Source organism: Anabrus simplex, chromosome 1 (genome assembly GCF_040414725.1).
Source record: "Anabrus simplex isolate iqAnaSimp1 chromosome 1, ASM4041472v1, whole genome shotgun sequence".
NCBI classification, from domain to species: domain Eukaryota; kingdom Metazoa; phylum Arthropoda; class Insecta; order Orthoptera; family Tettigoniidae; genus Anabrus; species Anabrus simplex.
This window is the reverse complement of record NC_090265.1, coordinates 1158548169-1158571312: the sequence shown is the minus strand read 5'-3', so window position 1 is coordinate 1158571312 and position 23144 is coordinate 1158548169. Positions and strand designations below refer to the sequence as shown.

The window sequence follows — 23144 nt, the reverse complement described above, 5'->3', positions numbered from 1 at the left end:
GCCTCCTAAGGGAGAAGTCAATAGGATAACCGTTGCTGCTCAAACTATCTCTGCCCCATTGGACAACGAGTCTGAACGCCGTAACTCGTTGAATAATATACGTTCTGAATTAACTTCCTTGCCACTGAAACCTTTACCTACTATGTCACCCGGGTTCAGCAGCTTGCCTCATCCATTGGCAATGTTGCTCAGAGGTATATCGAAGTTTTCCGTTAATACCACCAGCGAAGTAATTTCATTTTTAAGATTTCTAGTTGAATTTCAGGATCATGCCCTTGTGTTTTCTCTTTCCCCATGTCAAATTTTGCAAATCATCTATCCTTATGCAATTGGTATTCTCTCCGACAAAATAGTAAGAGCCATAGCTGAACAGTCATCTATTGAAGATTTTCACGCACACTTGCTTGCAAATTTTATTCCTGCTCGCGCGAGGTCATCTCTGATTCAGAAGTACTATTATCGTGTACAGCGCTTGGATGAAAACTTGGCTGATTTCATACAGGACATTAAGTTTTATACTAGGGTGTTTGCTCTTCACTTCCCTGAGGATCAGATTGTACAAGCCATTGTGGAAGGTATCTCACCATCCTATAGGTCATATTTGTGTTTCGCGGCGTGCCCGCAAACTTTCTCTGAACTTGAAGCATTGGCCGTCTCAGCGGAAGGAGTTAGATACGCCGATTCTTTGCGTGTCGCGAAAGAACCCCCTCCTTCTTTTAGTAATCCTCGGCCTCCACCTCGCCGACCAGTCAATCCCCGTAAATGATATGCTTGCGGGTCGCCTGACCATCTTCGCAATAAGTGTCCACTGATCAAGTCGAGTGGGACAAGGAATGGGGCTGGTTCATCACAAGGCTGTTTTAAATGTGGGGCTTTCTCACATATCGCCAAAAATTGCCCAAATTCAGATAGCACCCCCTCCTGCTCAACTTCTGGTGCAACTTCCAACAAGAATCAAAAGTGACTAGTGGCTTCGGCTGAGTCAACTAATCCATCTTCCCGAGACTCAGCCCCGGGTAAACAGGTTGTAAATTCAGGGAACGATCAGTCTTCAAATTCGCCTTTTGAATGCCCTAAAGAGTGTCTTAGGATTGCGGCGGGTTCCCCCGCGCCTGTTCCTTTTCTTAAGATTGAGTTAAATAATGAACCTGTAACAGCTCTCTTAGATTCAGGCAGTGTTTGTTCGATTATTTCGGCTGAATGGTATTCTAAATTGAAATCTGTTTGTAAACTACCTGACTGTGCCTCATCTCCTGTTCAATATGTTTCGGCTAATTCATCTCCATTAGAAATTCTAGGTTCTTTACATGTCAAAATTCGTATTTTTAAATTTACATGGAAAATTAAATTGTTTGTGGCCAAGCACTTGTCTTGCCCCATTATATTGGGAGCTGACTTCATTTCCTACACTGGTCTTGTGCTCGATCTCCAGAGCAGGTCGTGCACATTCAAATTTGCGTCCAATTGTAAAATTCCCTTGTTAAAGTGTAATTCTGTATCATGTTCATCTATTTCGCCTACCCAGGATGAGATGTTGTTAGACCTTAGACATCTACCTGAGGAGCAGGCTGATAGTATTCGTAAGTTGTGTCAGTCGTTTCCAGAGGTGTTCTCTGATACTCTTGGTGTTACTGACCTTATTGAATACAAAATTGAGGTCACGGATTCGATTCCTGTCCGTTTTCCACCTTATAGGCTATCTCCACCTAAAATGAAGGCTCTGAAAGAAATCATCGATCAGATGTTGAAGGATGGTATTATTAGGCCCTCTAAGTCGGCGTATTCGTCGCCTATTTTTCTAGTCCCGAAACCCCAGGGGGGCTTCAGGCCTGTCATTGATTATAGGGCTCTCAATCGGAAGGTGGTGTTGCAATCCGTGCCCCTTCCTGACCTTCATTCTTGTTTTTCATGGTTTCGTAAGGCCAAGTTCTTTACTATCTTGGACTTGAATCAGGCCTATAATCAAATTCCCCTTGCCGAAGAGTCTAAACATCTTACAGCGTTTGCCACGGACTGGAACTTATACGAATACAACCGCGTGCCTTTTGGGCTCCCCACGGGAGCAGCTGTACTCACTAGGCTACTAGATAGGGTCTTCTCCGACATCAAATTTGAGTACTTATATCACTACTTGGATGATGTCGTCGTATTTTCAGAGACTTTTGAAGAACATCTAAATCATCTGCGAGAAGTTCTCGATCGCCTTCGTAAGGCTGGGTTAACTGTCAAGTTGTCCAAGGTTGCCTTTGCTAAGCCCTCTATGTCATTCCTAGGGCATATTGTGTCACCTGATGGTGTAGCAGTCGATCATTCTAGAACACAGGCCATCCGTGATTTTAAACCTCCCAAGGACATTAAAGGTATCGCCAGGTTCATTGGTATGGTGAATTTGTTCAGGAAGTTTATTCCTAACTTCGCTAATAGAGCGGCGCCCTTAAACCTTCTCCGTAGGAAAGGCATCAAATTCGAGTGGGGACCTTCTCAACAAGCCGCTTTTGAAGATCTTAAATTAGCTCTCTGTAATGCCCCTGTACTTGCTATGCCTGATTTCTCAAAGAAATTCATTGTCCAAACCGACGCGTCGTCGTCAGCAGTAGCTGCAGTCCTTCTTCAAGAGATTGAACTAGGGAGGCGACCCATCGCCTATGCATCTAGGACCTTGTCGGCTCAAGAAGCCAAGTATTCTATCTATGAGCTCGAAGGTTTGGCAGTCTTATTTGCCTTAGAAAAGTTCCGTCTCTATCTTGAACATGTCAAATTCGACCTGGAGACAGATAATCAAGCCTTAAGCTGGGTCTTAGGTAGGCCGCATCGTACTGGCCGTATAGCCCGTTGGGCCATCCGTATTTCTGCCTTCCAATTCGATGTCAGGCATATCCGAGGCACCGAAAATGTTGTTGCTGATGGACTCAGCCGTATGTTTTCCAACGACGTCGAAACCCATGAACCGGTCGACAGTTCATCACCTAAAACTGTATATAGGATAATATCTTTTGTTTATTTCCACCTATTCAATACATTACAAGAAGTTGGCATTTATTTTAAAACATTATTCAGATGAGACATGTTTCGCCTCTCACTTTGAGGCATCTTTCATCACTTGTAATAGTTCATCACCTTCCGACTCCATACTATCTGATGTTAATGCCATCTTAACAGATGATCCCATGCTCTTTAGGGATATCGAGAAATACCAACGTGAAGATCCGACGCTGGCTCCGATAATGGAAACCCTTTCTTCTGGGGAACAGGTTGTCCCTTATGTTCTGAGGAATGGTGTTTTATGTTGCCCATCGAGGCATGATAAGATGATGAAGGTTGTCGTTCCAGCTGTTCTTGTGCCTATGATCTTCAAATACTATCATGAGACCCCATTAGGGGGGCATCTTGGAATCTTTAAAACTCGTGAAAAGATTCGTGAAAGGTTCATCTGGAAAGGTATGGACGGTGAAATCCGTGAACTAGTAAAAGCTTGTAAATCTTGTTTGCTTAGTAAACCAACCATGTCCACCAAGGTAGGCCTTTTGTCTTCGCATCAAGCGTCGCGCCCCATGGAACGCCTGTATATTGATTATGTAGGACCCTTCCCCCAGTCAAAGGGAAATGCCAACAAGTTCATCTTTGTATGCGTAGATGGTTTTACAAGATTTTCCTGGTTATTTCCGACTAAGCTGGCTACCGCTCAGTCCACCATTACTTGCCTAAATTCTATTTTTGCTTCTTTTGGTCCGTGCCAATATATTGTGTCTGATAATGCTAAGGCGTTCACATCAAATCTTTTTCGTAAATTCTGTTTTGACTTGTCCATCTCTCATGTAACTACTTCTGCTTATTACCCTCAACCATCTCTGGCTGAACGGGTTAACCGTAATCTCAGGTCCGCGCTTATTGCCTATCATCATGAAGATCATTCCAGGTGGGACACGTCCCTGCATTGGTTAGCTTTTGCTTTGAATTCGGCGGTTTATGAATCACATAAATTTACTCCAGCCTCTTTGATGTTCAAGTTTGTTCCCAACACGCCGCTCTCTAACCTCTGGTCTCTGAGTGACATTCTACCCGAGACAATAGATCCGGACAACATTAAAGATCTTTGGAAGAAGGCTAAAGCCAATCTTAAAGTGTCTCATGAAAAGGTTAGGGAAAGGTATGATCGTGGACGGAGACCCACCCCTTTGAAGGTAGGTGACCAAGTAATGGTCAAGAATTTTGTTCCCGCGGGCAAGCTTGCCCCCAGATTCCATGGGCCGTGCGTCATTCTCGATTTCCTTACGCCGGTTACGTTGTTATTAAGCAATCCAGCCACTGAGAGGATATTTAGGGTTCACTTGTCGCAGGTGAAACCTGTATAAATTCTGTGCTAACTTGCCTCATATTATCTTGAAAGGAATATGAAGGTTATATTTTTTTTTTGAGTTTCACTTTTAAGGCTTTCTGCCCCTTCTATAGTATTTTGTTTTATATGTAAGCATTTTTGTGAAACCTGCCCCGAACCGTTAAACTGCCATCCTGTCCTTGCCACGGCCATTACCACGCTCCCGTCTCCTGCTCCGCTCTATACAGTGGCTTAATTAATGCCATGGATATTTGCACGCCGCTGGCCCCTCAACCTCTCCACAAGCCTATGCCCTAGAAAAAAAAAGATGATGGTCCAACAAATTCTGCCGCCTAGTTTTAATGTTTCAGTGCCCCCGCAGCCACGCGGCGCCGTGCCGCGACTGGGTTAGAGGAAGGGCCCCCTCGGCCCCAGCGAGGATGACATATGCACGGCGAGCCGGAGCCCTCCTCCCGGCCAAGGCTGATGTGCGGCGCACGACCTGCTACTTGCCCGCAGCCTGTATATGTTCACCGCGGGCGCGGCGTGCTTCAACACCACTGCTCCCCTCATAGTGCGGGCAAGCGGTATCTCAGGGTACTTGTGGGGTCCGAGCGGCCGCCTTTGGACGCAAGCTGCAACGGCCGGTCTGGCCATCCAACTTAATCAACATCAACTATATGGACATTCCAGATCAACTTTACTACCTTTTCTTGGGTATTCTACTGCAATATTTGGTGGACTTAGAAAATTTTCCTCAACTTTAAAAACTAAAGTTTTCCTTCTGAATTCAACTTCTACAAACATAAAGACTTTACTTCGCCTGTCACAACAAAAATTTTGAAACTGAATCAAACCACATTAAGAAAATCCTATAAATACTTCTGCAATTAATCTCCATATCAACATCAAAACTTGAAACTTGTTTCCAAACAAATTGCCAGTGTCACCCCTGGAGGAACTTTTGGGGGGGGAGGTCTGTACCGGGCGGTACACCTCCACGCCGCTAGTTTAAAAATGTGCGCCACTTGATACTCCTCTGCTGGAGGAAGTCTGAACTTTATCTACGGTATTAATTTTCTACTTTATCAGAAGATGTCACTACCTGGAAATTTTGGAGTTTTTGAACTGTGTCATTTTCGACGTATTTTTGTTTTGCTTGTAGTAAGAAGTGTGAACTTTCTCTTCTAGAGGACACTACTGAAAAACTACAATGGTGCACCCTAGTGCGACGTGAAAGAACTATTTTTTGGGAGAAATTTTTATTTCAAAAGTTTGTTTCTTGTTAAATTTCTTTCTGTTATTGTTTAAGTTGGCTGTATACCCCTCTCTTTCCCCTTGTTTTGTATTTAGCCAATCCCGAATTTCTTTTATTAATTTCTGACCAATCGGATGTATCTTCCCCCAACTTGAATATGTTGCTGTATCCTACCCAATAAAGAGTTTGTGGGAGGGTGTTCTCATTCCCCTAACGCCTCGAACTTTCCGCGAGAGTATATAAACTGCTGATTTTAGGGTCTCCGGGCCACTTCTGTTCCATCTTTTCGTGTGTAAAGTACATAGCAGGGGGCGGGAAGCACCTCTTTCTTCGGCGGCAGTCAACAACCAGGTAATGGCCGATTAATTACTTCTTTTCTTGCTTGCTCAGCAGTTTAACTCTTGGGGCGGGTCCGAAGTTTTTCCATTATGTAACCTTCCTTAAATGTAAAGGAACTTGTATCTATTCTATCTTTTAAACTACATATTGGGATAGAGAGTGCTTAACCCTCTCGAGCTCCCACTCATATTGTTTTGAGGTGAACTTGTTTTCTCAACCTATTCTTCCTTAACATTATGTAAATTTGTCAATTTCTAAAGTCACCTCTTTAGTATGGGATTAGCCCTTGCATCAGTGGCCTAGAGCCAAATTAGGTTTTGAAACAAATACGTTAGGAGTGCAAATCGCCTCCTCTCAAATTGTTGATTTAGAGGTCATGTAATTAACCTTCTTGTCATTTAACAGACCTCAGTAGGTTGGGTATTTTACCCCTGTGTATATGTCCTGAGAGGACAGCTTGAAAGTAGAATTAGGTGTGGCCTTTGACAGGCCTGAATTTTGAGAGCAAGTTGCTCTTTTCCCGAAAATTTTGTTTTCTGCGCGCCTCAAGGAGGCCTTACTGTGTATTTTGGAGCAAGTGCTCCTAGGTATGAATGGGGTTCTCCCCTCTCTGTTGACACTTGTGTTTGGGGTAAAACTGAGCTGATTGCTCAAGGATTGTGATCGCGGGGCTCGAAGCCCAAATCCTGTAAATACTGTAATTGTACTTTTGTTGCCTTGCTACTCTGTACCTGCCATATTTGTTATTTCTTGATTTTGAAAAGAAAATATAACCTTGTTAAATTTTAAATTCACTTTAATTTCGTAGCCTGAGACCTATTCACCACCCCGCACCTTCTTTCACCTCTAACTACCACGGAAAACTCCGTAACAATTATTATTATTATTATTATTATTATTATTATTATTATTATTATTTCGGTATACTATTTCAATAATGAATTTCTTGAAAGTGTTAGATCATACAAATGCCTGTTCCTATATGTGAATACTACATTTTATTTTTATTTTATTTCTGTTTTTCGAGAAGCCTTTTTGGTTTGTTGCTGATTTTGTTCTTTATTTTATTGACGTAATTTCTTGTGTAATCATTACTTTTTGCTATATCGTAAATTAGTTCCATTTCTTTTTTACGCCCTCCTTCTGATATTGGTATGGTTATCGCCCTATTAATTAAACTGAAAAAAGTGGCCTTCTTGTGTTGTCCTGAATGATTGGAATCGTTTCTAATTATTCTATTGGTTTGTTGGCTTTCTGTATATTTGGTATTCAAAGTGGTTGTTCTGCCTTGAGATTGTTATATCCCTTTCAGACCTGAAAGAAAACTGGAGGTGTGATTTTTTTGTTTGTACGTCAAAAACAGACTAAATTGCTCGTAAGTACATATATTTTTAGTTTAGTTTACAAAATAAAAATTAACATCTAAAAGAATGCACCCACACAATTGTGCATGTCAGGACTTAATTCACTACGTACAAAAAAATATCAACTCAGTAAATGTGAATCTACATATATGTACATGATCAAATGAATGGGTGCTCGCAAAAATGGGCTAACCAACATTTTTCAGAACAGAGATAAATCAACTTTTGCAAATGTCAAAAAACAAAAATTATACCATAAAAATAATATTTGTTTCATTATTTTATCTTGATGTAGTACCTTTAAATTATCAGTACCATATATTGGAACTGTATTAAAAATGAAAAGTGCTTGGAAAAATAGGAATATAAAAAAATGGAAGAAAATTGACTTCTGCGTTGACCTAGCTATAGTTAATAGTTTACCATAGATTCGTAACCAAACTTTATTTTTATGATCATACAATACAAAAAAGGTGTTTTATACAGTAAACTAGACATGAAGATGCCAGCTTCCATGGTGTAGGGGTAGCGTGCCTGCCTCTCGCCCGGAGGCCCTGGGTTCGATTTCCGGCCAGGTCAGGAATTTTTCTCTCGACCTGCGGGCTGATTCGAGGTCCACTCAGCCTACGTGATTAGAATTGAGGAACTATCTGACGGTGAGATGGCGGCCCCGGTATCGAAAACCCAGAATAACGGCCGAGAGGATGCGACGTGCTGACCACACGACCGCTCGTAATCTGCAGGCCTTCGGGCTGGGTATCGGTCACTGGGCAGGCCAGAGCCCTTCCAAGGGTATAAGTGCCGTGGGTTTTTTTAGACATAAAGGTGCTTCAGACTTATTTTGAAATATGACATAACTTTCCCTCATGGGACAATCATCAGTCATATGGGTCATATTCTAATGCATTGGAAAATGGTTTCTCAGTCACTTCTTGGCCATTGCCAGCTGTCAGTTCTCTGTAATACTGGTGATATATTGCAGGGACATATTCAAGTAGCTCAAGCAAATCCTTAAGCTTTGCTGGCTTTATTGGCCTTGTAACACTGTACTTTGGTGACAGCTGAACACTAGCAAGTGATGGCCGACCACCATTACTGTTCCTTTTGTAAAGGTCAACACAATCATATTCCTCAGCATTACCATATAAATATTTTAAAAATACTTAAATGGTACATCTTTCATAAATAGTATGCCTGAAACTTAACTAATTAGTACTGTTTGCGTATTTACAGATACTGTTCTCTTGGTTAATTTTTCTAGCAAAGGTTGAGTGCTCACAAACTTATCACTTGTCATTTTTACTACTTCAAATGGCTAAATCCTTCCATTCATCTGGCACAAAAAACACAAGAAACACCTGCAGCCTCTAGTATACATGGGGATAAGGTTTGCTAACCTACATATACAGCAATGGCATCTTTACCGCCTTCTCCGTCAACATCTGTTAGCCCGATTTTGCAATAACAAAATTGGCCTAAATAAAATGGCATAAAATTCAAAGTGTTGTATATCATCACACAGGATTGCCTCATGTTAGCCCAACTCACAGAAGATACTTTGAACATTCCGCAATTGATGGCAGCACATAATTCATTTTTTCCAAATTTGTTGGTTAGCCCGTTTTTGCGAGCACCCATTCAAATGTTCTATTTTACAGTGTGGAATAATTTAAAACAATTTATTTTTTCAAACACAAGTATACATTACATTTTCTACACTGACGCCGAGTTTTGCTTTTCCAGTCCTTTTTGCGGCAGCACCTTGCCATGAGACCCGAAAAAGAAAACTGGAGGTGTGGATTTTTGTTTGTACGTCAAAAACTTACTAAAATGCTCTTAAATGCATGTGTTTACAGTTTATTTTACAAAATAAGAACTATCGTCTGAAAAACAGCACAGCTCAGTACATGTGAATATTCACATGTACATGATCAAATGTTCTATTTTACAGTGTGGAAGGATTTAAAACAATTGAAATATTTTACATTACATTTCTCGCGTAGAGTACGAGTTCTGCTTTCACAGTCCTTTCGGTGGCAACACCCAGCACTCCTGCATGCATTGCTTGTAGGAAAACCTAGCTCGCACAATTGTGCATAATCAACATTCAAAACCTCATGGTATGATGTTGCAAGTTCACAATTGTCGACCGAATATAAAAACCGGGCTAAGTGCCAAAAAAAATCAAATTCTATTTTATTGCTAAAACGTGGGCTATGTGCCTATGCCTGTGCAGTAAAAACCAGGCTATGTGATATTCAGTCTGCAAGTAGTTCAACTTTAGCCACAAGAATTCGCTTGGGTCTAAGTGCCACCTACCATGTATCAAAATCCGGGCTATGTGCGAAGCGCCGTGTGACTGGTTTTGTAGTTACATAATGCTGCAGTTCAGGACCGGTTTTACTTAGAAACAGTGAGAAAATACTTTCCAAATCTATGATTTTGTAAACTGAGAAAAGACACGTGTAATACTTGTGATTTGTTGCACAACGAAATACAAAATGACCAGAGGAACAACGAACTATACTGAACTTCACTGGAAATTCACCACAGGAAAGCAGAGCGAGCCAGAGAAATGATGAAACTAAATCACAAAGACTTGTACAATTTCAGTCGACTTGCAGCAAGTGTTTCCTTTACCAACACTAACCCACTCCCAAATGTATTACTTACGACAATTGTCTTGTTTTAATCTGGGTTTGCACATGTCTGACAACAATCGGGGATTTATGTTTGAGTGGCCAGGGTGACAATGAAATTGCCAGTTGTGTAATCAGAGGCATTATTAACATGACAAACAAGGAAAAACTGATCGTATGGAGCAACAACTGTGGGGGGCCAAAATAAGAATAAGGTGCTATTGTTTCTTTGGATATATTTGGTTTCTAACAACTATGTTGATGAGGTTCAACATAAGTATGTTGTCCCAGGCCACTCCTACTTAACCTGCGACCGCAACTTTGGTTTCGTAGAAAGAAGAAAAAGAGTTGAGAAATGTGAGGTTCCCTTGGATGTTGTCAGACTTCTCTATACGGCTTGCCCAAAAAAAAATTTATAACAACTTTGATGGATGAAGAAGATTTTTATGACTTCAGCGCAGCAGCTAAAAGTTGCCTTCATACGACAACTTTCGAAATTTCTAAGGTTGTTTGGGTCAAAATAACCAAGAAAAATCCAGGAACTGTATACACAAAAAAACTCAGTGATTTTGAACTCTGAGCAACAACAAACTAGTTTAAAAAAGGGGTAACGAATGAAACTATAAAAAACTTTGAACTGCCACGATTGGGAATGACATCAAGATTGAAGCCTGAAAAGAAGGAAGATCTGAAAAAGATGATTCCGTACCTAAAGGAAGAAAACAAAACCTTTTTACACTGAACTGACACAGTATCCATGGTTTGAAGAAAACCGTTTACGTATTAAAAATTTTAATATTTGTATAACAATTATTATAGCCTAAAGAAAAATACTGTACACTACATTGTTTTCAAATTATTAATTTTTTCTACAACAAAGTTTTCAAGAATACTACTTTTTACTTAGGGTCTACTATTATTATGACTTGAGTACTTAGTTTTTTTGTTTAATGAATAAAATTAATTTTAAAAAGATTTTCTCCTTTCTTTATCAAAATGTTATCCATACCTGTTGTTTGCTCACTCTGCTCTTGTAAATTTTGCCTTTCATTATTGTGATACTTTAACGGCACTTAGCCCGGTTTTAATGGAACAGGGGTTGGCACATACCTCATATCATAAAATGTTCAGACAAGAGAGGTAATTACAACAATAATATTCCTTTCATGAATGTTCATAATGTAAGTGCTTCTGACTTTTTTATGCTTTTTCAGAAGAAAAAATAAAAGACTGTGGAAATGTCAATGTTTTTTCTGTGCATCTCAGAACTTAGCTTTTGGCTCTTAGCCCAGTTTTTATATTCAGTCGACAATTTATGTTCGCTAAACAATTTACACACTTCATTGATTACATTCTGATATTCATTAAAGCTTCTAGATTAATATGAATGCAGTAAATAAATACTTTAGGCATTACTGCTTCCCGCCATCTTGCCGATGAACTGTATTTTTAAACTCTTCTTCCTTCCCCCGGGTGGCCAAGCGCTAAATAAAAAAACAACTGAAGTACATGCTATGTCACCCGCACAAGCACTGCAGTCTGGTCTAGCACCAAGAAAACATCAAATAAACTCATATGTACATAAAATATGAACCCGCACAATTGTTCGTACACGGTCTGAAAGAGATATCAAGGTAATTGAAGGATTTGTTCTTCTCTGACTAACGTGAATTTAATATTTTGTCCATGTTTAAAATAGTTAGTAGTTCTTTCGGTTTTAGTGTTTGTTCATTAATAATCACAAAAACATCCTCCACATATCTCAGCCACATCTCCAACCCTTGTATTTTATCTACTATCTCATTGAACTCCAGGTGATCCAAATAAATGTTTGCTAAAATGCCTGACGCCGTGAGCCCATTACTACCCCCTTTTCCTGTTTGTGAATTTTTTTGTCAAATGTGGAGAAGTTATTCTCCAGTGTGAAAGTTTGTATTCATATAAATTCTTCTACGCCTAAGTGGGCTATAACAGAATAGTATTATAATATATATTATAGTGCACACAATAATCAAGATAATGCTAACATCATTGCAGAATACTTTAAAGAGTTACTTAATTGTGAGGATCCTGTGTAACATTTAGAATTTGACCCTAACCCAAAAAATAAAACTCCATTATAAGAACTGGACTTCGACAAGGAGACGGACTTACACCATTGTTATTTAATTGTGCATTGGAGAAGGTTATGCGTGAATGGAACAAGAAATGCCAACCAACTATCAAGATCGGTAGAAATATTAAACTCGACTACCTTGCTTTTGCGGACGATTTAGCATTACTTGCAAATACAATAGAAGAGGCTAAATTTCAAATTCAACAACTAGAAATTATAGCCAAAAAAATGGGATTACAAATTTCATTTGAAAAAAAACAGATATTATGCCAACTTTTAAAGTTGATTTACCAGTTATTCAACTGAACAGTAATAAAGAGATTAAAATTGTTCAGAAATTCAAATATCTTGGAGAAATAATAACATGGAACACAAATGAAAAAGAAGCAATAGAACACAGAACAACTAAATTTAAACAAGCACAAAGACTTACCTGGCCAACCTATTAAAGAAAAATCTCTTTCGATAAACGCTAAGCTGAAACACTATAATTCCATAGTTAAACCAGAGGCAACGTACGCCAGTGAAACTTCATTCAAATTAAATGTAAAATCTACAACAGACAAATTACAGAAAACTGATAGAAGAATTCTTAGAACAATTATTAATAAAAAAAACACAAAGTTGATGGAAGTGGAGATTGTTGCCTAACAACATTGTCTATCGCATACCTGCCAGCCCTTCCGATTTACCCGGAAACTTTCCGGTTTTTAACTCTTTTTCCGATTTTTCGATTTATTTTTACTTCATCCGATTTTTTTACTAATATAACCTCTAATGCGGCCAATACTCTTCTCCCAGGATAAAGGATAAATTCTTATGTGCTTGTGTAATTTACGAAACCTCATTTTCAAGCGTGTTTATTTGATACTTAATTTCGTGAGTGCTTCGTATCATGTTTCCTGCTCACCACAGCTGGGGATTCGGGGCGGCGATTGTCCTGCAAGCAAGAGGCTTGTGCGTGCTAACGACTCAGTTAATTGGGACGAAAGAATGAGTTTGTTATTGTGTTGTTAGCGTGCTGTTAACATCATTTCTGTGCATAGTTTCGTCGGAGTTGTAGGTCACTTGTTTTTTTTGTTGCATTTCTATGCTTTCCCCCTCTGTCAAAGTCGTATGTTAATAATGTATGGGACAAATTGAATTGTTTTGTATGTGGTAGTTTTGCGTATTTAAGTGCATAATTTTAATGAGTTGAATGTTTTTAAGGGTGTTGTGTCGGTGACAGTTTCTGGCATTTTCTTTTCTCGTTATGGCCAAAAATTATAACAAACGTTATTTTCAAGTGTTCAGAGATACCTATAAATTTCCGTTCATTTTACCATCTGAAAAGAAAACTACCGTATTTTCTCGCGTAATTAACTCCCTTGCATAATTTACGCATCCCAATATTGTTGGGTCCAAAGTAGAGAAAAAGAAATGTTCACGTATTTGATACACCCCCAACTTCGAACATCCATCACTCAGCTCTGGTTGCATTTCGAAATAAAGATGTCAACAAGTAGCAAGCTTCCTATTAAGAAAGCGGGCATTCCAAATACAGGGCAACGTGCTGTTATTAGCCGGCAGGAAATCCTACTGCACTAGTCTTACGAGGATTGTTTCGGGTACGGGACATTCTGAGATCTCATAATTGTCAGTCCACAGTATTGGAGTAATACTGCATCATACAAACTCATGGTGGACCAAAAAGGGATAAGTTTCCGCAAGTAGAGGATTATATGCTTAAATATATGATTTTGTTACGCAAAGTTGGATAACCCGTTTCTCACGAAATGCTGTATTGTAAAGCATGAGAAACACCAGCGGCACAAGAATCAGTGTCTCGGATTTGAAGGTTAGCCGAGGCTTGATTAATTTTATGAAGAGAAGTGGACTTTCTCTTCGATGAACAACATTATGCCAAAAAATGACGCATGATTTCAACCATTTTCATCGCTTTGTGATTGAGAAGCGTAAAGTGAAGGAATATTTTGTCTCCCTTACAGGAACCGCAAGACAGACGCCAATCAGTTTCCATATGCCACAAAGTCGAACAATCGATAAAAAAGGAACATAGTGTTATCGTACGCGCTACCGGAAGCAAAAAACAATGATGTACCGGTACTGCAATGCTTGCTGTAACAGCTGATGGCAGAAAGCTTGCACCTTACATTGTTCTAAAACGAAAAACAATGCCTAAAGCAAAATTTCCACGAGTGATTCACGTTCATATTCAAGAAAAAGGGTGGATGGACACGTCACTCGTACAAGATTAGATACGAACGGTTTGGGGTAATGTAGCAGGGTCCCTCCTTCAATGCCCGGCCCTTCTCGTGTTGGACAGTTTTCTTTTTTTTGTCGGTATGTCATTCAGGTCATATTGTCAGCTCGTAATGAGAAGAATATTTTATAGTGTTGGTACTTCAAACCCACGTATCTAACGTACCTGATGTACCCTATTTGACTTTTCAGAAAAAATCTCACGCCACAATTTTTCTCCATATGACGATAACCGCAAATGAGTTGAACCAATTGTGTTTATATTATATTTGATGTGTCTTTTAAATGTAAATGAATTGTAAATAATTGGTAAGGATCTGAATTCTTTGAATAATTTACGCATCCAAAGTTTTCGCCTGTATTTTTCGTCAAATATGTGCGTTAATTACGCGAGAAAATACGGTATTATGCATGTTGTTATGTGTGTCGGTGTGACAAATATTATTATTCGTATGTAAGTGTCATAAATGAGAGTGTAACCATGTAACCATTTTTATATTTTCTTAGTTGAAGATTTTAAATTTAATGGTCAGTTCGCATTGTAACTGTAGATATGTTTGCCTTTTATCCTGACCTTTTTCCACGTAGACTGTGGTGGAATATATGTGATGAAATCCAAGAATTAAAAATCTTCCTATTTTTAGTTTCTAAAAGTTGGCAGGTATGCCATCGTGAATGTGAATTAATAATATCTACAATGCGTAAAAAAGAATTTCCTTTTTCTGTCACATATCAAGATTACCAGACACCAGGATATTGAAACAACTATTTGATTATTTTTTGAAAAATAAAATCAATAATAATTGGTTCGAAGAAGTTCAGGATGATTTGGAAGAATTGGGTATAACTTGGCAACAAATCAAAGACAGGAAAGAGAAGGGGATGTTGAAGAACAAAAGCATAAGTCTCAAACTAAAAACAGTTGAACGGAAACAATATACTATATCGGACACACAAAGGGCTTCCAGGTCAGAGAGGATGAGAAAGTTCTGGGAGAAGAAAAAGAATAAATTAACTCAAATGTATTGATTTAAGTGCTCCAATGTGGGCGTAAAATATGTAAATAATAATATATTATAGTATTGAACAGGTGGAAAATCCTACCCTTATTTTTGACTGTAAATCTCGTTTCAATACGGACCAATAATGGAATCTTTGATGTTAAAAAAGAATAAACAGTAGCAAGAAACATTTTATCTTTGGCTGATTTTCTAAGCAACCATCTGACATCTTAATACGTATTTTAAAGTGTTATACAACATAACCATAACCAGTTGAACTTTTTATAAGTGTTTTAAGGTATTCCATTATGTTTTTAAAGTGTTCTATGACAAAAAACATTATCAAGAAATCTTAGAAGTGAAGCTTCCACGGTGTGAACAATTATTTAATTTAATTTCCGGGTTGAACCGTGTTGTACTTGTACGCATATCACGCACGGTTCAACCCGGAAATTAAATTAAATAATTATCAAGAAATGGTCATATTGTGTGTATGTGTGAAAAATAATGTTATATATTGATGATGTATCATGTAAAACTGAATAATGTTAGATCTTAAGATATGGGAAATATTGATGTATGATGCAGAAATCGCTGATGAAGGGAGTTGGGGCTTCCGAAACATGTACAAGTGAAACATTGTACAAAATTAGAAACTGATAATATATTGACAGGGCAGACCAAACAATCACCTGCAATATATTATATGAACCTAGTCAATACAGATCAATTAAGGGACTGAAAATGGTCACATTTGTCGAAAGACCTACAATTTAATTCATTAATTTAATTATTAATTCTATATAACTTTAGTTATGCAGTATTTATTGATAGGACTACTAATAATATAAATATTTGAGAATACAATTTGAGGCCTTCTCCTAAACTACCATTTTGCTCAGCATGTATAAAATGATTTATAGCCTAGATTATAGTGGCTCATTCCCCAACTTCGATTTTCATTAAATACTCTTCAGCCGTTGATTCGCGATGTATGTACATACAGACAGAAATTACGCGAAATTAAAAAGTGCATTTCCTTGTTACTGTGGACACAACCGATACAGAAATACCATTCTTTATAAATTCTGAGCAATGTACAATCAGAACCCTTATTACCGAGCTCGATAGCGGCAGTCGCTTAAGTGCGGCCAGTATCCAGTATTCGAGAGATAGTGGGTTCGAACCCCACTGTCGGCACCCCTGAAGATAGTTTTCTGTGGTTTCCCATTTTCAAACCAGGCAAATGCTGGGGCTGTACCTTAATTAAGGCCATGGCTGCTTCCTTCCCATTCCTAGGCCTTTCCTATCCCATCGTCGCCATAAGACCTATCTGTGTCGGTGCGACGTAAAACAAATAGCGCAAAAAAAAAAAACTCTTATTTTATATATATATAGATGTGTAACTAAAACATTATTGCACTACCACTTTGAAACTTCACAACAGCAACTCATTTCACAAGAGTCGCCATGGAAGGAACAGATGTTTGTCAGGCCTTATAACTTGAGATAGACACATGCACGGAAGTCATGCTTACCCTTCACTCCCTTTATTTTACCTTTCTTGAGAAACTGCATATGATAAACTTCATGTTAATAATGCAGGAGTTATGTCAAGGTCACAGTAAAATAGCCAATTATTGTGTGAACTTATAATATGCAGGTTGTGGACAAGTCAAATATGTGGAGTTCTGATTAGCGGGGAACATCTCTCATAAATGAAAGTGAATGCCATTCTGGAAGAATGTTATAATGGCACGGGTTGAAAGGACAAGTTCTAAAAGGACTAAACTCTGGTAATTGTGAAATGATGTTCGCCAGGCTTGAATGAGGAGTCTAAACAAGAACAAGAGGAACGGGTATATTTAAACGAGAACTGCAAAGAAAGATAGAAGGTTGGTAAGCAGCCTTGTTGCGGAAAAGTGAAGGGAGAAAGGGGAGATGGGCTGGTGTAGGTGGGGCAAGAGTAAGGTAGTAGAAGTTTGCGTGGTGATATTTGCATTAGAGTTAATGTCTTGCTTCTTAATGATTTGAAATTATTCATCAAAAAGAATGTTGTATTTTCCTGAAATTTCATTCAGATTTCCTATTGAGTTGAATCTTTGATCAAGGTGAATAAAAATATTTTCATAAGTTTAAAAGGATGACTTTGATTTTGATGCTTAAAACGCTGAGATCTTCATGTAAGGAAGATTAAGAAAGGTTAAAGTCTGTCATGTGGGCACTTGTGGCAGAAAATCTATTATATTAAGGTGTTCTTGGTATCTGATAGTATAACGTCTACCAGTCTGGCCTACATACCAGTCTCAGCTTAACATTGAGAACACTAGTTCATAAACTCCATAGTTCTTGAATTTATTGGTAATATTAACACTGTGTGTGTTGCAAAATAAAGCAGAATCAGTATTGTTTGCCCTAAAAGCTATGTTGAAATTTTGCTTTTTGAAAATATTAGTACTGTAATTTGATAAATATTGTCGTATGTGAAAGTAAGATTTTTTTTCTTTTCATTTTTGAGTTCCCTAATGAACCTACTAGAATGTTTATTTTTTATTTTGTTTTTGATTCTGTCAATAAAACATCTTTTAAAACTATTATAAATAATAAATAGTGTTAATTTCTTTTTTAAATTTTTGTGAGAAAGAGGGACATTGAACGCTCTGTAGACTAGACTGGAAAAAAAGTCACTCTTTTGTGAGCTCCTGCATGAAGGGAACCCTGTCTAGTGGTATTTAATGTTTTGAGTTTGTTTTCTTAAGGTGTTGAAAGATGTTTTAGTATGGCTTATTTTTTTAATATGTCTTGTTAATTTAGTGATCCATTGTATCACAGTTTGTATTGAACATGTGGTTTTAACACCTCTTAACAAGTGCATTCCTTGAGAATGTTATAGTAAAAAGGCAATTGCTTGTGATGTTAATAGGTACAAGGAAACTGCTAGTGTAGAAGAAAATACCGCTCCACAGCGTCCAGTGAAGCCGTTCCATTGTACTGTATGTGGCAAATCATTCATGCGACGTACAAATCTCAATGTTCACATGGCTGTCCATACTCAGATCCGTCCACATGCTTGTGATCAGTGTGGGAAAAGGTTTGTGCTCCGCTGGGACTTGACGCTTCATCAGAGGATCCATGCTGGGCTCTTTCAGTGCGAATTCTGTAGCAAAGCATTCAGTGTGCGGGGCAAACTGGAGCGCCACCGTCGAACCCACACAGGAGAGCGTCCATATGGCTGTCCTACCTGTGGGAAGGCTTTTGGAGACAAACGGAACTTAGAGTCTCACCAACGTACTCACTCTGGAGAGAGGCCGTTTGTATGTACTCAGTGTGGACGGAGCTTTAGAGTGAGATCTCACCTCTCAGATCATCGGCGGGTGCATTCTCAGGTAATATACTTTCTCTTGGTAATTTGGTGGAATAGCTTTGAATTTACCCTGTTGTTGAGTACTGTCTTTCTTTTAAACTAGTTGTATTCTCAAGAATTTCACCGTACATATTGGACTAAATTCTCATGCAACAATTAATTTCACAAACACAGCCACTATACTCATAAATGTGTCAACATAAAAGGGAGGAATTAGTACTTAAGATAATTTGGTACTGGGCAAGTTGGCCATGCAGTTACGGGTGCACAGCTGAAAGCTTGCATCCTGGAGTTAGTGGGTTTGAACGACACTGTCGGCAGCCCTGAAGATGATTTTCCGTGGCTTCCCATTTTCACACCAGACAAATGCTGGGCCTGTACCTTAAGGCCACGGCTGCTGCCTTTCCGCTCCTGGGCCTTTTCTATCCCATCATCGCCATAAGACCTATCTGTGTTGGTGCAACATAAAGCAAATTGTAGAAAAAGATAATTTGGACCCTCTAGCAGCAAACAGTATATAAGCAGCTGTGAGGAAAAATAACATAATCATCTTGAGTATTTTAGTCTCTTTTATCTTTATCATATGATTTACTAGCAAGATACCCATGCTTCGCTACGGTATTATAATGAAATTTATAATTGAATGCTTAACGTTTTATATATAATCCGCCGAAATTCGCGATCTAACTCGTTTTCTGAGAAGAGAATCCGCCAAAATTCGTGATCTGACTCATTTTCTGAGAGATCACGTTAAAGTTCCCTACCGTTTTTCAATCTTTCTTTCCAGCAATCGACTTTGTACTTCCCGGGATAGATCCAGGTATTCCACCCGGTCAGTTGGGTCCCTAAATCTTTGCCATCTTTTCCTATAAGCATTTTTAATATGGATCAAATCCTTGAGGAGATCCTGCGTGGTGTGGTCTTGGGTGCCTTGGCGGTACTGAACCCGCGGCCGGCCAGGACCCGTTTCCAGCACGGTCCGCACATTTTTACGACAGTCCAGAACATTATTATTATTTATTATTGATGGTCTGGAACCCACAGCAAGATGCAAGACCGCCACTTGGCGGTAAATTACATCTGCAGCCATTGTCAGATTGCTGACAATGTGACCAGCACTATCGTCGCGTGTAGGCTAGTGCGCGAGATTTCTGGTGACACGAATGATATACTTCTGTGCATTATTGTCCTTATTATAGAGGTGAACAATTGCACGGTCAATGTCATTCCTATTGTTTATTTCAAATGTGTTTAAATTTTTATTTATATGCCAGGAAAATCTACTGTAATCTAAATTTATGTTCTCCACAGGAAAATATGATTCTTGAAAACGCACCCAGGAAAGATTACAAATGATCAGTTTATGATCGGAATAAGTACATTATGAACAGTAAAATCAATTGGTCTCAACTCCTTTTTCACCCCACCGCCGTTAAGTTGATTTAGCCCCGCCTCCCAAAAAAAGGAGGCGTTTCCTTATGTTAAAAGGAGATTCCAAATACCAGTGTTCACATCTGTTACATTCAGTTTTGAGATATAACAATCCCCATAAACATAATTACCTGTTTTTCACTTCCTTTCACACTCCTCCCCTTAAGTGAATTTCCCGTTAAAAAATACTTGTTTCTTTAATAGTAAAGGATCTTCTAAATACCAATTATAATGACTCTAACATCTTCAGTTCCTCATAAAAGGAATTCAACTCCTTTTCACGTCAGCCCCCCAAGATAATTTCCCCCAAAAACGCTTTTTGTTTTGTTTTTAAGGGAGATCCAAATACCAATTTTCACGTCTGTAACAACTTATGTGTTTATTAGATGTAAGTATCCTCATACAATTAATTCAATTAATATTTCAATTCTTTCACCTCCCCCTGTCATTGGATTTTTTTAAAATACGTGTTTCTTTAATTTTAAAGCAGATTCCAAATACTAATTTTCACATCTGCAAAATCTTTTGTTTTTGAGATAATAGTATCTTCATACAAATAATTCAACTGATTTTTCAATTTTCCTCCCCCCTTTAAGTGTAGGCCTACAAAACAAAAAGTAGGTGTTCTGTATTTTTAAAGGAGATTCCAAATACCACATTTCACGTCTGTAACATCTTCAGCTTTTGAGATATCAGTATCCTAATTATAAGAATTCAACCCTATTTTCAGTCACTTTTACCCCTCCACCCAAGCGATTTTTCCGAAAACAAAAAGTACATTTTTCATTATCTTTAATAGAGATAAAAAAAATACTATTTTTCACTTTGGTAACATGTTAAGTTTTCGAGACATACTGTAGAAATGTTCATTTTAAAATTTCACCCTTTTTTAGTTCCCCTTAAGTGGAGTTTCCAAAAACAAATCACCTATATTTATTTACTTTTATGGGAGATTCCAAATACCAATTTTTACGTCTGTAACATTTTACGTTTCTGAGATATACTGTAGATATAGTCTTTCTAAAAATTCTCCACAATTTGTCACTCCTGTTGAACCCCCATTAATTGGATTTCCAAAACAAAAAAAATACGTGTTTCTTTATTTTCAAAGGAGATCCCAAATACCAATTTTCAGGTCTGTAATATCTTCTGTTTCTGAGATATTTTTTGGCCGTGCGCGTAGAGGCGCGCAGCTGAGAGCTTGCATCCGGGAGATAGTAGGTTCGAATCCCACTATCGGCAGCCCTGAAGATGGTTTTCCGTGGTTTCCCATTTTCACACCAGGCAAATGCTGGGGCTGTACCTTAATTAAGGCCACGACCGCTTCCTTCCAACTCCTAGCCCTTTCCTATCCCATCGTCGCCATAAGACCTATCTGTGTCGGTGCGACGTAAAGCCCCTAGCAAAAAAAAAAAGTTTCTGAGATATAAGTCCTCATTTAAGGCATTCAACATCTTCCTCACCCTTTTCACCCCTCTTACTGGGATTTTCCAGAAACAAAAAAAATGTTTTTCTTTATTTTTAAAGGGGATTCTAAATACCAATTTTTACATCTGTACACTTTCAAAGTTTTGAGATATATATACACTCATTTTAAAAATTAACCCCCTCACCCCCCCCCCCTGCACCGCAATAATTGGATTTTCTCAAAACAAAAATACTTGTTTCTTTATTTTTAAACGAGATCCCAAATACTAATTTTCAGGTCTGTAATATCTTCAGTTTCTGAGATATATCCTCATTAAAGGCATTCAACCCCTTTTTCACCCTTCCTACTGGGATTTTCGGAAAACAAAAAATATGTGTTTCTTTACTTTTAAAGGAGATTCAAAATACCAATTTTTTACATCTAAACTTTAAAAGTTTTGAGATATACATACTCATTTTAAAAATTCACCCCCCATTAATTGGATTTTCCAAATACGAAACAATACATGTTTCTTTATTTTTAAAGGTGATCCAAAATACCAATTTTCAGGTCTGTAATATGTTCAGTTTCTGAGATATATGTATCTTCATTAAAGGCATTCAACCCCTTTTTCATCCCCTTCTCACCCCTTCTATTGAGATTTTCTGAAAACAAAAAATAAGTGTTTCTTTATTTTTAAAGGAGATTCTAAATACCAATTTTTACATCTGTAAACTTTAAAAGTTTTGAGATATAGATACTCATTTTAAAATTTCACCCCCCTTTTCACCCCTTTAGCGACGAAATATCCAAAAATCCTCTCTTAGCGAGCATCTACATGTTAATATGAATATATCCCCAAAATTTCATTTCTTTATGTCCAGTAGTTTTGGCTCGGCAATGATGAATCTGTCAATCAGGACATGTTATCTTATATATATATAGATTATATGAAGTATAGGTAGAGAATAGGCCTTTGCTGGCAAGATGTAGTGTTTACAGTGCGCTATGTCTTCTGGTATGGGCTAGAATAAAATTGTAACTTTCATTGACCTGTCTCAGTCTTGTACTTAGCTTTGACATTATGAAAGTGGCTGAGGTATGAGTGACGCTAATAATGCCATTCCTTATGCAGCCAGTCCCTGCTATGAATGGTGTGAAAATGTCGCTCATAGAGTCGGTTGATACACGCATTTCAGTGGGCTTGGCAGACTGATGTGCAGTAGCAACTTCTGGCTCAGTGAGGAAAGCAATGGGAAACTACATCACTCCTCATTTCCCTAGTATGCCTCTTCAGTGACACCTAGGCCATCTATGACAGGCTAATGGTGAACCTGTTGAGGATCTATCCAGCCTTCAGGCTGAATACCCAACATACATACATACATACAGGTAAAGAATAAGAAGACTTATGATTTTACCAAATCCCAGTAGTCTTGCTAACAGTAAGCACTATAGTGAATCAGCCTATGCTTTGCCGCTAAATTTCCTAACACATATGCCCAACAGGTTGTTGGTTATTACTATTCCAAATACAATTCACTCAGCCATGCCAGGAACTTCTGCTTGTTTACTTCGTGTCTGTCTTCTCAGTTTGTCAGTCGGGCAGTCGTTTGGGATACAATGCTGTGGTAGTGTCAGCCTGTC

General features: G+C 38.4%; 1 protein-coding gene across 1 annotated transcript in view; it reads left to right on the top strand.

Annotated features, from left to right (window-relative positions):
* Positions 1-23144, top strand: part of LOC136877034 (zinc finger protein 84) — a 73986-nt gene that overhangs the window by 36835 nt on the left and 14007 nt on the right. The window contains exon 4 of the mRNA XM_067150839.2: positions 18218-18680. Coding sequence (XP_067006940.2) covers positions 18218-18680 — 463 coding nt within the window. The remainder of the gene's footprint in view (positions 1-18217; positions 18681-23144) is intronic.